This window comes from Pimephales promelas, chromosome 1 (genome assembly GCF_988280905.1).
Source record: "Pimephales promelas chromosome 1, fPimPro1.hap1.1, whole genome shotgun sequence".
Lineage (NCBI taxonomy): Eukaryota > Metazoa > Chordata > Actinopteri > Cypriniformes > Leuciscidae > Pimephales > Pimephales promelas.
In genome coordinates this window covers 40514564-40532075 of record NC_142769.1, presented here as the reverse complement: position 1 = coordinate 40532075, position 17512 = coordinate 40514564, and the positions used below count along the sequence as shown (strand labels likewise).

At 36.5% G+C, this 17512-nt stretch overlaps 1 protein-coding gene across 3 annotated transcripts in view; it reads left to right on the top strand.

Moving 5' to 3' along the window:
* The window catches only part of LOC120462588 (diacylglycerol kinase delta), a 101978-nt gene that overhangs the window by 32710 nt on the left and 51756 nt on the right, over window positions 1–17512 (top strand). For 2 of the 3 annotated variants that reach the window (XM_039651178.2, XM_089129697.1), the window contains exons 3-17: window positions 9684–9794; window positions 9898–9978; window positions 10081–10185; window positions 11484–11616; window positions 11882–11988; window positions 12068–12193; window positions 12453–12555; window positions 13226–13385; window positions 13655–13763; window positions 14682–14821; window positions 14915–14999; window positions 15190–15275; window positions 15400–15499; window positions 15823–16027; window positions 16389–16487. In XM_039651178.2, coding sequence (XP_039507112.1) covers window positions 9684–9794; window positions 9898–9978; window positions 10081–10185; window positions 11484–11616; window positions 11882–11988; window positions 12068–12193; window positions 12453–12555; window positions 13226–13385; window positions 13655–13763; window positions 14682–14821; window positions 14915–14999; window positions 15190–15275; window positions 15400–15499; window positions 15823–16027; window positions 16389–16487 — 1750 coding nt within the window. Of the gene's footprint in view, window positions 1–754; window positions 965–9683; window positions 9795–9897; window positions 9979–10080; window positions 10186–11483; window positions 11617–11881; window positions 11989–12067; window positions 12194–12452; window positions 12556–13225; window positions 13386–13654; window positions 13764–14681; window positions 14822–14914; window positions 15000–15189; window positions 15276–15399; window positions 15500–15822; window positions 16028–16388; window positions 16488–17512 lie in introns of those variants that run through there. The other variant, XM_039651179.2, reaches the window with a different exon arrangement.

The following is a 17512-nucleotide window of genomic DNA, read 5'->3' as shown; positions in this document are numbered from 1 at the left end:
TCTTTTCCACATCCTACTTGTTTCTGTAACAGACACTGTCTGTACAATATGTTCCACAGTCAAGATTCTTAGATATTTTTTAAATGTTCCACTTAGCATGTTGGTTTGCTTCGGAACAGACTTGTGTACATCAAGTGAGAAGTAGGAAATATTTATTTAGTTTCTTTGAAATCAACGATAGATAGATAGATAGATAGATAGATAGATAGATAGATAGATAGATAGATAGATAGATAGATAGATAGATAGATAGATAGATAGATAGATAGATAGATAGATAGATAGATAGATAGATAGATAGATAGATAGATAAAAAAGTATAGATTGTAAAAAATAAAAAATAAACCACAATTTATCTGAAATAGAAATCTTTTGCAACACACAGTACTACCAATCAAAAGTTTGGGGTCAGTAAGATTTTGGTTTTTGGGGGGTAAAAATTAATACTTCTATTCAGCAAGGGATCAAAAGTGACAGTGACTGTCCTGATCCAATGGAAACATCTGTCTTGACCTATAGGTGCTTGGGTTTTTCATTGATTCTGTGAATAAAGACGCTTACCAAACCAGTTTATCTAGTTCTAAATATAGACCTTTACAAGCCTCTGTGTGTTTTCATTCTCAAAGGATAGGTCTGGGCGTAATAGGATGGGCGGTCTTATCACTTCACCTGTAAGAGGAAGTTCTTTTTCAGAAGAAGGCGTGTCTTTCAGGTGCAGCACAAAGGAAGTCAGCGTGTTACTGTGTGAAAGTGTGTGTGTACATGTCGATGGCTGAAGGGACCCATCATGCCCAGGCTGTGTCCAGGCAGTGTGTGTTGCTTTACTCCACTATTGTTCGGCTGTGATGGGGGTGGGCAGGGAGATGCCAATTGCTTGAGAGAGGAAGACTTTTTGGAAACCTCCTCCAGCAGTTCAGTTAGAACAACAGAAGGACAGACAATCAGCAATAGCATCTTGTCACAGGTTTGGATTGGCTTTTCCTTATATCACTGTGTAGTTTTCTCTAGAGTGAGTTTGTGTGATGTTATTTTGGTGATTATGTGATTTATTTCATTGTGAGGCTCATCCCGGTCTCATCCGTTTGATGATCTCTTCCTGTCACACCAGTTGACTCATGAATGGATTTGTGCGTTCATGCAGATGTGTATTGGCTTAGATTTATGAGATATGATGCAGGATGTGTATTTGTGTGTGTGTGCATCATAAGGTTTATCTGGGCTAGCAGGACATGCTTGTTTGTGCTGATCTGATTACCACAGCATTAATGCTAAGCCTATAATGAATGACAGATTTGGACAGTCTGGACAGTTAAACACACATAAAGTTCTGTTTATGTAATTCATCAAATGTATGTATGAATATAGCCATGGGGACATTACTAATTTATATCCATGTATCCAGTATAATGGTTCTCAACCAGGGGGTTGGGGCCCAATAGGGGACCTAAGCAAACTTCCAAAGGGACCTCAAGATGACTTAAGATGATTTAAAATAAGACAAAACAAGCATGAAAATAAGCTAAAACAACTATTAATTAAGATATTTCTTATTATTTTATAACAAATATACATATTTCCAGGTATGGCAAGCAATATTTAGTAGAAAGTAGAAAGTGAGTTTATTGAGTGAGTTGTTGCCTAGGAGTAGTTCACTTTTTAAAAAAATTTGCTGATAATTTACTCACCCCCATGTCATCCAAGATGTCCACGTCTTTCTTTCTTCAGTCGAAAAGAAATTAAGGTTTTTGATGAAAACATTCCAGGATTTTTCTCCATATAATGGACTTTACTGGGAACCAAACGTTTCAAAGTCCAAAAGACAGTTTCAGTGCAAACTGCAAACTGTTCAAAGGACCTTTTCACATTCACTCTCCCGGTCGCTCCTTGAGGTCTTCAGGCCAAGACCTTTTTATTGTTCCTAGAACACGTTTTAAAACAAGAGGTGATCGTGCGTTTTGTGTGGTGGCTCCAAGGCTCTGGAATTCTCTTCCATTAGTCTTGAGAGCTTTGGACACTGTAGAAAATTTTAATAAACACCTTAAAACACATCTTTTTAGACAAGCTTTTAACTAGCTATATGGTGATGTTGTAATGTGTGTTGTGGTTTTTATTTCTTTTATTATTTGTTTTTTACTGTAAAGCACTTTGTGACCCTTCATGTCTGTGAAAAGTGCTATATAAATAAAGTTTACTTACTTACTTACTTACTTACTTAAACGATTCCAGACGATGAATAAGGGTCTTATCAAGCGAAACGATCGCTCTTTAAAAAAAATTATAAATAACAAAGTGTACATTTTATAATCTCAAATGCTATTCTGTGTGACTCTCCTGTTCGAACTCGTTCATCAAAATGAACTAATCTTTTTTCGTGTCATTTGGTTCATTTAACGAATAAAATGAATGAATTGACTCGGGAAAAGATTCGTTCTTTTTGATGAACGAGTTTGAACAGGAGAATCACACAGAACAGAGCAAGGCGAGCATTTGAGATTCTAAAACTTAAACTTTGTTTTGTTTTTGTTTTTTTAAATGAGCGATCGTTTCACTTGATGAGACCCTTATTCATCGTCTGGAATAAAGCCCTTTGAACAGTTTGCAGTTTGCTCTGAAACTTGAACCATTTGGTGCCCAGGAAAGTGCATTATATGGAGAAAAATGCTGCAATGTTTTCATCAAAAACTCAGGAAAAATGAGTCCAGACGAGAATATAATATATATATATTTGCAATTTGTTTGCAATGCTTCTTTTATTTTGGCCTCTGTTGAATAGAGCACCTCCATTATCTTTTTGCCAGCTTTCTGAGTATGATAGCATTTGAGTGCTGTTCAAATATAAAAAGACAATTAATCCAGAAGAAGAGTCCAATCACAGGCCGGGTCATACCTGAGTATGATCCTCACTTTAATTCCTTTTATAATTAAATACATAATGTACATGAAATCACGGGCATCCTAGGTTAATCAATGTAACTGAAACATTTGTTTGGAAGAATAATCCCCTTTTACTAGTGCTAAAGATCATGGTAATCTTATATGTGTCTCCTGTATAGAAGAAATCTCAGTAATGTCACAAACTGTGCTGGGATTTGCTATGATGCCAAAATAAATGTCAAACCTTTCTTATCAGATTCTTCCAAGACCAGATTATGTGAGCTGTAACCTCATTCATTTTTATAGCTCTGTACTCATACTGAATGTTAATTTGACCATTTTTATTTCTTTTTAAAGATATTTTAGGTGCACCTTATGAGACCAACTGACACTTAAATGGAATAAGATATGAATAAGTAAGAATTACCTTGTGATGTAGCAACCAAAACAAAATAAATGTTTTGAAAAAGAAAAAGAAAATGTTAAATATGGCCATGGCAATTGACACAAAAATTCAAGTTGAAGTAGTAAAGTTATTCAAACTAAAACTGACAGCTTATTTAATTAATAATAAAAATAACACGTTTTATTCTAAGATAAGATGACACCTTTTCATACCCATGAATTAGCATTTCTATGTAAAAAGGAACATATGCCTCCTGACTTCTGTTTTTATCACAAGATAATGAGATATCTTTGAATGTCTGTTGACGGAGACATCAGCATGTTGAGAACACTAATATTCTGTAGCATTTATCAGTTCTCTCATCTCTGCTGATTCGGTCACCAGCCAAAACCCATCAAGCTATCGACCGATGAGTGTTCGTGTGTGTCCTGACTTTAAATTGGATCAAACTTTTCAGTACATATCTCTCAAACACCACTTCCTCCTGAGGTCTGAAATGCACCCCGATAAGGCAGCTCGTTCAGATTTAAATGCATTAATTTTAGCATCTAACAAACACTAATATCTAAAACAACATGCAGGCTGACATGGTTGCAGCATTAGATGCTCTCTAGGGTGTGTGTGTGTGTGGGGACATTTATTGTCACTTGACCATTTTACTGTTCAAAGAACTCTTTCTTTTATGTTCCTCAGTCTCCTTTGGCTATCTTCCTCCCGTTTACAACTTCAATGCATTTCTTAACCATATATTCAAGTAAACCCAAATATAATAGTTTTGATTTGGACATTGCAAAGCCCATATCAGTGAACGTGGAGGGCTGTTGTCCGTGCCCATCATAATATACTGTATGCACATTCATTATAGTGATATAGTGTGTTGCATGATGTCTTTATAAAACTAATATGCTAAAAGACACGTGAATTGTATGTGTGTGCGGCAGTTTCCATTAGCACGCTGCATGTGTAGAATCTGACAGTGTTACTGAATGAGTCTTGGCTTCTTCAGGGCGCCACCTCGGAGGTATAAATTCTCAGGCTGTGTGATTTAGTCTCTAATTAGATCGCACATGCACATACACACTCGGAGGACGTACTGCAGGGGCTGTAATCAGTTCATTAGGTTAATTACTAGCTGTGAAAGGGACTCGTGGTCTCTGTGGGCGCTTTGGGTAATTGGTCTGGCTTTAACTCAACTTTAACCAGACTGTGCCATCTCACCCTGACTGGCTGACATACAGTACATACAGAGCCTGGAATCAAACACACTGCACATTAATCCGATCTGATCTTAAGGACTGTCATTATGTACGGTAAATGATGCAATCTGATCTGTTTGTTCAGAATGTGTGGTCAATATCCGGTACATCTGCATCAGTTGCTATAGTGATGATGTAAGCGTCAGTGCAATGTCAAGAGACTCACTCATTATGACAACTGAGAGTAGATGCCAGTGAGGATGGAAAAATGGAAATGTTTGCCTCTGCTCATTGTAGGAACTCATAAGGCACACGAGAGAACATTACAGAGACAAGTTTTCTAAATGACAAAAGTACAAGTGAATGTGAATGTATTCAGACACTGCTCCAGACAATATTGAGCGGTTTGTGTAATGTTACATAAAGGCCATATAAGCTTTCTGTGGAGAGCCAAACAAACTGCATCACTTGAAATACAATCTGACCTTTCAGACAGACATATTCAGACAAAAATCTGATCAGAGTTCAAACTGTAGATGACTGTGATTTTTTAAAATCTGATTTCATTAGGTTCTCTGCTACTGACAGATATGTCAGATCTGTCCAAATAAATCTGGTGTGTCTTGTCTGTCTATGCAAAGCTTTAGAGATTTCAGCATCAGCCTAGTTCTGTAATTATTTATGGAATGTCTAGAAGGAGGGAAAGATTATGTTTTATATCTGAATCAACAAGGGATTTCATAACAGAAAAAACAGTCTGGCTTTTTAATGATTAGGATCTGTGTATTTGACCAGGCTTGGCTGAATAAAGAAAGTGTCTTCATTAATTTTAAATTATTTTTTTTCTTCAATGTTTCAGGGTAGTGTAGCTTATTGCTGCACAATGTTTGGTCACTTGTTTGGAGCGCAAATCGTTTGAATGACATCTTTGTTTGCTGACAGCTCATTGGTGTTTCCATGGCAACTGATAGATAAGGGTGATTGGCTGAAATTGGGGGATTTTCAGATGATTATTCAGCCATTCTATAACACATACAAGCAGTGTTATTTTTTTTCCATTAAGGTCAGTAGGTCAGTAAGGTCAGCTTATATATAGCCTAATTTAAGCATTTGGCATAGGTCAAATCTCTCTCACTCTCTGGTTGATTTCTTCCAATTGGACACTTAATTAAGATTCCCTGCTTGTGATTTAATTTATCTCTCAAATGGACAAAATAATACTATTTTTGGAGTGTACAAATTTGTTAATGATGCTTTTTGGAGGGTTTCCATGCTATGCTTTCTTTTTCATTTTCTCCCATTGCTCCCTTACATATTTAGTGGAATATTTTTTCTCTCTCTTTCACTTTCACAAATGGCTTATTTGTTCAACTGGGTTGTAGTTACATTATCAGTATAATGACATGATTGTCCTAATAGCTGTTACAGCTTTGACTTCAAAAGCCACTCAGACCCACTTTAACAGCAATTCAGAGGTCAAAAGATGACATTCATCCCAAGTTTTTTTTTTAATGGAGTTTTTCAATAATATTTCATAAGCAAAAGCCATTGTTTCGAAAAAAAAGTTGGTTAATTTCAGAGCAAGGAAAACCTGGACTGGATTGAATTATTAGTATTCACACCACAGCAGCACCACAAGGTCATGCGCTTGCATGGGAACAACAGACTAGTGGATCCAATCAAGGGGTAAAGGTTTGACTGGTTAGCTGTGACTTATTTCCTTCTGATAGATATAATCAGTCATCAGTATAATCAGTTTTGGGGGGTAATGCATTACAAGTGATGTGAGTAACATAATCAGATTAACTTGTAACTTTTAAAAAAACTTAAATTTACAACAAAATATGTGAGTTACTTGTAAATAAGTAACGCAAGTTACTTTGGCTTCCCGTTTATAAATTAGCACCTCTCCTGTCCCCATGTTGAGAGAAGTCGGAAATAAGTGCAGAGGCGTTGTGTGCGCTGTGTAAACATGATAGCGACTGTAGTTCTACTCTATTCATCAATTCAATACGTTCCTGCCAACTGTGAACATCACAACTCGTACCCATGAAGTAAAAATCGCAGCATCCAGTCTGTGTACTTCTGGGCTGCATACACTAGTAACCATTGAGATAAATGGGAATGCTGACGGATAGCTCGCCACGTTTTATAACTCCTTAGACCTAATCAGCTTTGCTGTAGGCTAAGGAATCGTGGGATTTGTAGTTCTAGCTCTATGTAGGGCATTGCAGAGGCACTGTGCACAAGAGAAAAGAGGAGGATAAAAAAGAGAAATGAGAGGGGAATGACAGCAAATAGAGAAGGGAATTAACAGGGAGAGTCAAAATGACGCAATAAAGAAGAGAGAAAGGAGAAATAGAAGAGCGGGTTGAATACAGAAACCGAGGATTTGAGAGGAACTAAAAGAGAGAGGGGAGGATTAGGAGAGGAAGAGGTAGAGATTAAACAAAAATAGCAATCATTGTGAGATTCCTCTGAGTCACCATCTGACATCACTGTGTGTGTGTACACTGTGTACGCTTGCAGACTGCGATGGATCAAAGATGTTCTCATTTTTGTATGTGTGGAACCAGCTCTGTTCTGAAAGGATGGAGTGAGTGATGTCTGGGTCTGATGTGTGTCTTGATGTACAGGGAGGCTTCACTGGCAGATATCCTGAAGTTTAGTCTCTCACACAGACTTATTTGTTTCATAATACATACACACCTCTTTTTTATGTATTTTCTGTGATTTATTGTTTTAAAATTTGTTTTTGTTTCCAAGACTTTACAAAAATAGCAAAACCTGACCCACATACATGCATACATGGAGAACATACATACTATAGTATTTTATATTATTTTATCAAAGGGGGTTTTAACAGATTTAACTACCTTCTGAGGGAAATTCACATATATTTTTGAGCCCTGCTGGGAGTCGCTGGTAGAAAATGAGACACCTGTTGAAGGGGATGTAGAGAGTATAATCACCTTGACATTGCAACTGAATGTGGCTCAAATCCTCACATGACCTAACATTTAAAATTCAGAGACATTTTGGGCAGATTTACTAAACAGGGCAAATTAGCTTGAGGGTGCAATTCCAAAACAGTGGATTTTAACGGTCTTTAGTTTTACTGTTAAAATCACATTTATTTTTTACAGTGCACATAGAATTAAGGCAGTTCTGAAGGCGAGAGGGGGTAAAACACAGTATTAGTATGGTATTCCTAAGAATCCTTAAGGTGAATGTACATGTACTTTCTTTCCCACTAGACTAGACCTTACAGGTTTTTATTGTCTCTGTGAATTCACTCCCTTCATGTGTACGTCATCATGACTCGTAGCAGATTGCTTGGCTAGGTTACTCACTTTGATTTTCTTAATGATTAGCAACAGCACTCTCACTTTCCTTGTTTTCAGTGTGACACAGAGACAGATATGCTGTTGTTTCTGTCCCATCAGCCTGTCTCACTGCTGAGCTATTGGCGGTGTTCTGCCACGATATACTCATCTCACGTCATCAGAGGGCACAGAATATGCCCCTACATGTTTAGACAAGGACAAACTACATTGTAATTTCGATTTTGCTGCTGAAGTGCAAGTATTTGATGACTTCTAGAGAGTCTTTTAGCTGCTCTGACCTTCAGACAAGATTGAAGTGTCAAGGTTTATGATGAAAGTCCGCGATGAATTGAACACCTGATCATGAAGTGGAGGCCCAAAGTGAACTTTATGAAAATGTTGCAGCTCCTCTTTCAATGTTGTTGGCACTTTAATCAGGAATTCTGCTTGCTACATATCAGGTTTTTTAAATGCTTTACCGTAACGCCTTTACATTGAACCAATGTTTCTTATAAGCAAAGTAAAGAATGAGTGAAGGAAAGTGTTAGAGAGAGAAACTGGTTTTGACTGTTTTGTTATGTTAAATCTGATAGAGGCTCATAGATAGTTTTAATGTGCTAATAAAGTTTTAATGTGCTTCAGTGTTTCCACTGAAGTCATTGACAATGTCTGTCATGCAGCAATACTCACCCTCAAGTTTCAAACCTGTATGAATTTCTTTCTTCTGCTGAACACAAAAGGAGATATTTTGAAGAACATGCTTAACCAAACAGTTCCATAGTATTTTCATCAATTGTTTGGTTACCTATGTTCTTTAAATTTTTTTTTCATTCAGCAGAAGAAAGAAATTCATACAGGTTTGAAACTTGAGGGGGAGTAATGTTGACAGAACTGTCATTTTTGGGTGAATTATCCCTTTAACCAAACCATGCATGCTTGTTTAATACATATTCTTTCTAATTTTATACTCTTGTCTACACTGTAAAAATGAATATGCTTTATCAAATTAATAAAATTGTGGCAACAGATTACAAACAATATTATTAATTAAATTCAACAAATTAGAATTGAGTAATAATTAATCAAATTATTCCTTAAAAGTTAACCATTTGAAAAGTATTTAAAAATTTGTAAAGTTTACAACAAAAAAAAATATCTGAATAACAGACAGACGTCAAAGATTAATTAAGAACTCTTTATTTTAAATTGCCAACATTGAAAACCATGGAGAAACCATCATTTTAAAACAAACCTTAAACAAACACCAATCAACATAATGGTGACTTAAATGTACTTTTTTGGTACGTTTTACTTATTTTAATTAAATTTAATTTAACTTTTAAGGAATTAATTTGATTAATTATTATTGTTAAAATTAATTAATAATATTGCTTGTAATTTCTTGCCACAATTTTTTGGTTAGATAAAACGCATTCATTTTTACAGTGTATCAAAAAGTGTATAAATCTCTGTTAAATACATTTTATCATGTTTAAAACCAGAAAAAGCAGAACAAAGTCCAACAATAACATCTGGGCCTGGTGATAAGCCATTGTTATTGAAGTAGGTCTGCAAGTTGGAGCCACAGGGGTTTGTCCGTGTTCATTTCTTATTATGATTTAGTATAACAAACTGAAAACTGAATTTCATGCACATGCAAAAGAAGCAATTTACGAACACCAGTAAATCCACCGGGCTGTGAAGCAGTTTCTAAAAATAGCCAGTTCTAACATGGCATTAAAATGTTTCATTATAAAAAATGTGGCAGTCGGGATACATGAACAGAACACTATTATGGAAACAAATCAAATCGTTGTATTTTCAATAGCTGTCTTGTACATGTTTTTAATTTATGTTCTCTTTCTCTGCATTGTTTTGTAGAAGAGTGTAAAGGAGGGTATTCTACTCAAACAGACCAGCTCTTTTCAGAGATGGAAGAGGAGATATTTCAAACTGCGAGGCAGGACTCTCTACTATGCCAAAGATTCAAAGGTAAAAGCATGGCCCCTCTGGAGTAGATTGAATGGTGCTGCTGGATATAGGTGCTTGTTTCAGTGTTTGTTGGTGACCAAAACGTGCTACTTTATTGTTGTAGTCTCTCATATTCGACGAGGTCGACCTCTCAGATGCCAGCGTGGCCGAGACCAGCACCAAGAACATCAACAACAGTTTCACAGTAAGAAAAAACACTTTTCAGAGGCTTTATTTAAACCTTGTGAAACAGTTTTAAATATGTTTATGTAGGTATCTTTCTCAATCATCTCTCGTTCTCTCCCAGGTTATTACTCCATTCCGTAAGCTGATGTTGTGTGCGGAGAGCAGGAAGGAGATGGAAGACTGGATCAGTGCTTTGAAGTCTGTACAGAAATGGGAGACTTATGAGGTCAGTGTCTGAACCTTCACCTTTAAACCCCTCCAAAATCATTCAAAGATTCAGTTAATGTGCATTGATGCTCATAATGGCAGTTTAATGTTCCCTCACATGGATTCACCTTCCCTCTTTGTTAAGTGATCAATAAATGAAAGCTACTGGAGAAACTAATATAATTCTAATTGTGTTTAGGTGAAATATTGATGTAAAGTAGCTAGTGTGTCAATCCATGTGACTTTTAAATCTTTAGAGGTTTTCGTGAGCCAAAGTTAAAAAAAACAAAAAAACTCTTAACAGATCCCAGGCTAGTCTTTGTCTATAACAGTGGCTTGTTGTATTTGAGCCTATATCAGTGGTTCTTAGCCTTTTTTACTTCTCAATTCTCACAATTTCTACCCAATAAAATATTTTTGAGATTTACGTAATATAAAATGCCCATTGTGTTTTAAAATTTTATTACATTTACTTTTGAATTTATTTTGTTAATTTAAATTTAAAACATTATGGCCATGTTCACACAACAGAACACAGTTGTCAGTCCGCTATTTGAGTCCTTAATATGGTTACGTTCACACAGAGATCAGTTATTTATATTCTATAACCAAACTCACACCTGTACATTTTCAGGACTCACAACAGCATTCTCGGAAAACCCGCATTGTGTGAATGGATCCTGATTGGACCACTATTTGTCTTTAACATCATACAGTGCGAGAGAGCCGCTCTGCGCTACACAAAGGCGTGTCTACTGTTTGTTGTGGGGTTTTGTGTGTGGTTTTGCTTTCAGTAAGCTACAGCAATGGATATATGATCTGTGTCATCTGAAGGTTTTAGATTCAGTCACTGTCCTCCACCGGAGCGGCTCTTGTCAGTTTTGTGACTCAAAATCTCTGCTCTCCACATACAGTAGATATAAAAGCTGCTGTCGGTTAATGAAGATTTGACAGACGAACTCACAGCTCAATTGGACTCTTGTCATGTCAAAAGTGATACTTTTCAGTTTTATGGACGTCGTTATCTTCGTTATTACTTTGGTCACTGTCGCTATTGTTACTGGTAAGAGAACACTGGATTGACTCCCGTTCATACAGACCTTATTCGAGACGCTTGTGGTTGTTTGAACGTTGTTGTTGTGGTAAGTTGTTGTTTGAACGGTCAATCTCAAAAACTGTCTGTGTGAATGTAGCCTATGAGTCATCTTGAGGCCCCCAGGTTGAATCACTGCAGATCTTATTATTTGGGTGTTTATAATAGATTTATATGTTTATATTTATAATGCAGTGATGTTGACATGATTTTTATGTTTACAGGCCAGTCAGTTTAACATGGAGCACTTCTCTGGGATGCATAACTGGTACGCCTGCTCTCACGCCCGGCCCACCTTTTGCAACGTGTGTCGAGAGGCTCTGCCGGGGGTCACCTCTCATGGTCTTTCTTGTGAAGGTAAACATAAACACAAAGCTTTTTTTTCTCCATATTTGTTTGTTCTCTCTCTCTCTCTTATTCATTATGAACAATTTGTTTGGATTTTCCCTTTTGGTGCCATTTACCTTTTCATTGGTTGTTTATTCTGCTCGTAGAACGAACAATGACGTTGTTTGTTTAGTGTGTAATCAATGACTCATGAATACGAACATTGCCTTCAGCCTGTTATCACATTCTAGTGATGACCTGTTTAATGTCATCTTTTCTCTGCGTGTGTTGTTAGTGTGTAAATTCAAAGCCCACAAGCGCTGTGCCGTACGATCCACAAATAACTGTAAGTGGACCACTCTGGCGTCCATAGGAAATGACATCATTGAGGATGAGGATGGGGTAGGTGAATCTTTTAAATTCTACATGCCTATGCTCTCAGTGGTCATCAGTACCTAAATTAGCATGTCTGTGTATTCAGGTGTCAATGCCTCACCAGTGGTTGGAGGGAAACCTGCCGGTTAGTGCTAAGTGTGTGGTGTGCGATCGAAACTGTGGCAGCGTCCGCCGACTACAGGACTGGCGGTGCCTCTGGTGCAAAGCCATCGTACGTCACCTTCCTGCCCACTCTGTAAAACCGATCACAGTGCTGTATATCACACACACCCAAAATATTACATCACACCCACTTCACTCTGTAAACATAACAACTAGAAATACCACATAAACACAGTTTACAGGAAAGACTATGACATCTACAGGTGTGTACCTTGTGTAACCAGTGTGACTCCATCTGTTACACTGATGGATGTTAGCTGTCTCTGAGTAGCCAATAATGTATGTCTCTGTACATTCCTTCTGTGTAGGTGCATAATAGCTGTAAGGAGCAGTTGGGAAAGGTTTGTCCTTTGGGTCAGTGTAAGGTCTCCATCATTCCACCCACTGCACTCAACAGCATCGACTCTGACGGTAAGGGTTGCCCTGGCAACTGCATCAGCTTAGCTGTCTCCTTAACGCTTGTATACACTGTCATATGTTTTTTGTTGCGAATGACATTATTTAGATCAAGTTTAATTATCACTGTGTCAGTTAAAAATACCATTGCATAAAACGCTATTTCAGTTATTTCATTACCTAATATATATTTACACCACCATTCAAAGGTTTGAGGTCAGTACGATTTGTTTTTAGTACTTTTATTCAGCAAAGATGAAAATATTTTTCAAATAAATGCTGTTCTTTTTAACTTTCTATTGATTAAAGAATCTTTAAAATAAATTCAAATATTAAACAGTTACTTTAAATTGTAATAATATTTCACAAATTTATACTTTTTACTGTATTTTTGATCAAGTACATGCAGCCTTGGTGAGCATAAGAGACTTATTTCAAAAACATTAGAAGAATCTTACAGACCTCAAACTTTTGCATACTGCATTCATCTAGAGATTTTATGGGAGCAAAGTAATTCTTAATGTTAGTAATGTTATTAAAGAGATGGTGGTTAAAGATGGTTACATTTCCAAACATGACACCCCTCCCAAGTTCTTTTCCTTTCCTCTCCTTCTCTTATTCCCACTCTTTTTCCCTCCTCTCCATCCCACCATTGTCCTTCTTCATCATCCCTTGCTCACTGCAGGTTTTTGGAAGGCCACCATTCCATCCTGCTCGAGTCCTCTGCTGGTGCTGGTGAACAGTAAGAGTGGTGACAACCAGGGCGTCAAGTTCCTGCGCAGGTTCAGGCAGCTTCTGAACCCGGCGCAGGTCTTTGACCTCATGAACGGCGGCCCACAGCTGGGGTGAGATCAATGTCCGCTGATAGCACACTGCAATATCAATTAAAAGGCTTTGTAAGGCAGTTAAAGAGTCAGGAATCATTCACCGTAGCTTAGCTTTTAAAACAGCCCAACATATTTATTTGATGGCTGTAACATTCTCAATCATTATGTACTTTCAATCTTAGTGCAGCTTTTAATAGTACCCTGTTTTGAACGTACAATTTTGTTGGCAAAGTGAATTTGCCCTCTGCGCCATATTTGTTGTTTTTAATTTTTGTTTATGTGTACAGGCTTCGCCTCTTCCAGAAGTTTGAGACCTTTCGAATCCTAGTGTGTGGTGGAGATGGGAGCGTGGGCTGGGTTCTTTCTGAACTGGACAAACTCAGCCTGCACAAACAGGTCAGAATAACCAGAATAAAGTATTTTAATGAAAGCTTATGAAAATGTGCACTAGGGGCCGTCTGTATCTGTATTTCTAACAATCTTAATAAATCCGAAAGTGGGCAGGGCTTTAACCGGAAGACCATTTTAAGTGTAATTTTGGTAATTTCTTAGTTTTCATTTAACAAATGCCTTGTATAACTTTTTTTTTAATATAATTATAAAATGGATTGAAATGTATCTTCTAATTAAAGCAACAATTCTAAATGAAATAAACAGGTAGCATATTTATTTTTATTTTATTTTTATTTGAAGAGGATTCATCCACAACCTCAAATAAAAAGACTCTATATAAAAAAGCTGATTAGAGAACATAAATAAACGTATTGAATAGTTAAAAACTGCTGAAAACAAATGTTTCTATCCATAAAAATGCAAATCTGAACTAGTTATAAAGAATACATAAACACCTCCTGTCTCTAGGAGACAATTGGAGAAACATAGAAACGTATCATATTGTTTAAGATTTAAAACGTTTAAACAAACATATCAAGTAGTAAAAGAATTTGTGTGATGTTGCATCTTTATCGATATTACTCTTGTCAAAGCTTTGATTTCTGAGAGACGCACAGAGACGGCAATGCAGCTATTGGATTTGCGATCACGCTGTCCTTATTTAATTCATAAAGTTTACAATAATTTGTGTATCATATTGTACAAGGTTTAAAAATTTTAATAGACATGTTAAATGGTAGAAAATGTGTATGATATAGTATTTTATTTGATATTACTCTTCACAAAGCTTGCGGCGATTTGATTTTATTGATTTTTAAAACCTCTATTTTACATACAGTATGTCCATTTTTATATTGTCGTCTTTAGCTCTAGATGTACCCAGAAGTACACTCTTATTTTGTTGTGTTGTGTGTATAACAGTGCCAGCTGGGTGTGTTACCGCTGGGCACGGGAAATGACCTGGCACGTGTGTTGGGCTGGGGAGGACTCTGTGATGATGATGCTCAGCTGCTGCAGATACTAGAGAAACTGGAGAGAGCTACAACCAAGATGCTGGACAGGTGAGAGACAAAGAAAAAGAAGGAGAATGATTGAATGAGTGGATGAATGACTCTCATCAAACTCATGTCTCTGTTCCTGAATGTGTGTTACAGATGGAGTGTGATGACGTATGAAGTGCCCACCAAACAGACTCCAGCCATTTTAAAGGAGGAGGACCCATTAGACTCCCCCCTACAGGTGACCTTTATTTCTTAAGCATTTACTAAGAGAACAGTTCTTTTAAATTGAAATAATATTTCACAGTATCACTGTTTTTGCTGAATTTTTCATCAAACACATGCAATGTTAGTGATATTTTTTGAAAACAATAAAATATATCTTAAATTGTATATAAATGAGATTTTAAAATTATGTTTTTAAAATCCAGATTACACAATATGCTGATTCTGTTGCCACTCACTTGACCAAAATCCTGGACTCTGACAAACACAGTGACGTTATATCATCTGCTAAGTGAGTAAACAGTTGATTTGTGTTTATGAATGTGTTGTGCAGGTTATGTTTATAGAATATGAATATCATTCATTTTTCAAAAATCCTTTTGAGCCTCTACATTTTGTATTCCTATCATTCACAGGTTTCTTTGTGGAACAGTTAATGAGTTTGTGGCCGAGGTCGGCAAAGCTTATGAACGGGCCACAGAGAATAAAGAGGAGGCCGATGCTATGGCAAAAAAGGTAAATCTGGAGACTTATGTGATTTTTTTTTTTTTTCAAGTTATTGTGAGCAAACAGTTAACCAATTAGCCAAAAGAACATGTGAATGGTTAAATAGACAAGTGATGAGTTAAATATAAACCAAAGGAACAAACAAATATTAAGTAAAATCAACATAAGATGAGCCAAATATACAGTTTAATAATGAGTGAACTAGCAGTCAAAAGATTAAATGAAGAGCTAAACAAACAGTCAAAAAAGCAGTTTAAATAAGAGTCACATAAAGAGTTAAATGTGTTTGGTTCTTTATTAAATGTTTTGATTTATGCGTGCGTCTATCTCAGTGTGCCATGTTGAACGAGAAGCTGGACTCTTTGGTTAAGGCTCTCAGCGAAGACGCCAGTGCCCAGTTGGTACCAGCCGTACCCATCTCACCAGATGAGAGCAACACTGATCAGTCCAGACCCTTCAGATCAAGAGAGCAGCTGATGCTGAGGGCCAACAGCCTAAAGAAAGCACTCCGGCAAATCATAGATCAGGCAGAAAAGGGTAATTCTTTACAATATATGAATGCATTCATCTGTGGAAGTGGAAAGTCATTGGATTTTGGGCCAGTGTTAGAATACATAAAGTACAATGCTTGAATTATTTTCTTTTTTGATGTTTATTCTAAGGGAAATCATCTGTACTTTATGAAGATAGCTGTGAAATAACATTTTCAAAACATGCCCAGAGAGAAAAACACAAAGACTATTTTTACTGTGTTTACCGTGATTGTATTTAAATAAGATAAAACTAAAATCTGTGGTTTGCAGTACAGGAATGGGCTGGGAATATACACACGTTACAGTGGCTTGTGGGAAAATTTACCCGATATTTAATTAGATTGCTATTGATTGCTTTCTGTCAGTGGTGGATGAGCAGAACAGACACACCCAGGTACAGAGAATGTCATCCTCCTCATCAATCAAAAGAGGCAGCAGTGAGGACCTCAAAGAGGCGGAGCCACGTGAGTGACAAACTCTTCTCGATTACATGTTCCACTGCTTTTTTTGATCTCTACTGTAGCTCATTCAAACATTGGCATTTTGATCAATTAAAGATGTTTTTAGTACAATTGACCTTCAACCTGAGGATCATTAAAATAACCACCAACGTCCCTATATAAAAACCCCAGTTACAAGATTATTATTCATTTTGTCAGCTGTAGAAATTAAGACCTAAGAGCATTGCAAACACAGAAGAAATAACATGCAAAATAACGTGTTTATTGTGTAATGTGTTTATAATGATGTGTTTGCATGCCCTGGTGGAAGTAAAAACTACATCATGCAACCCAGACACTGTCTAGAAAAGGTCGTCCCCCAACCCCCACCCCCCCTTTGTGATCAGGGAGACGTGAAAAAAAGAAAAGGCCAAGGATGACTAGGATGAGCAACAGAGTTAATTAACATCAACTATATCAACATGCATAACACTGCATTAGCTCACATAAATGGCAGCACTAAACCCATTTTGCATGAAGAACTGTTTTGTTAATTTTGTCACATGAAATGAGTACTCTGAAAAAAAGAAAAGTTTAACTTTCACTGATGCTAGTTTTTACTAAATTTACTCTTGTCAGTGTTACTAAACAAATGTGTGTAATCAAGTGAGCTTAGTTCAAAGAAAATAACCTTAGCTTTAATTGACACGTATTTGTTCAGTCAACTGGAAATGAGTTTTCTTAACTTTTAAATACACATGTAAACTACTCAAATACTTTGTGTAGTGCTATAGACTATAAGAGATTTGTTTGCGTTAATTAATGTGTGTTTAATTGGTTTCAAATTACTCAAGTAAGAGTTTCATTTAGTTATAAGAAATATTCTTTTTATTAGACACTTTTATTAGAATTTTACAGTTCAAAATGCTCAAATGGTTTAAGGAAATTTGTTTCTGCTAATTATTTAATTCATTGGATTTATTGTATGTATATGTCAAATGAAGACAAAGATTTTCAGTCTTACACTAAGACTGAAGACTGAAGCTAGT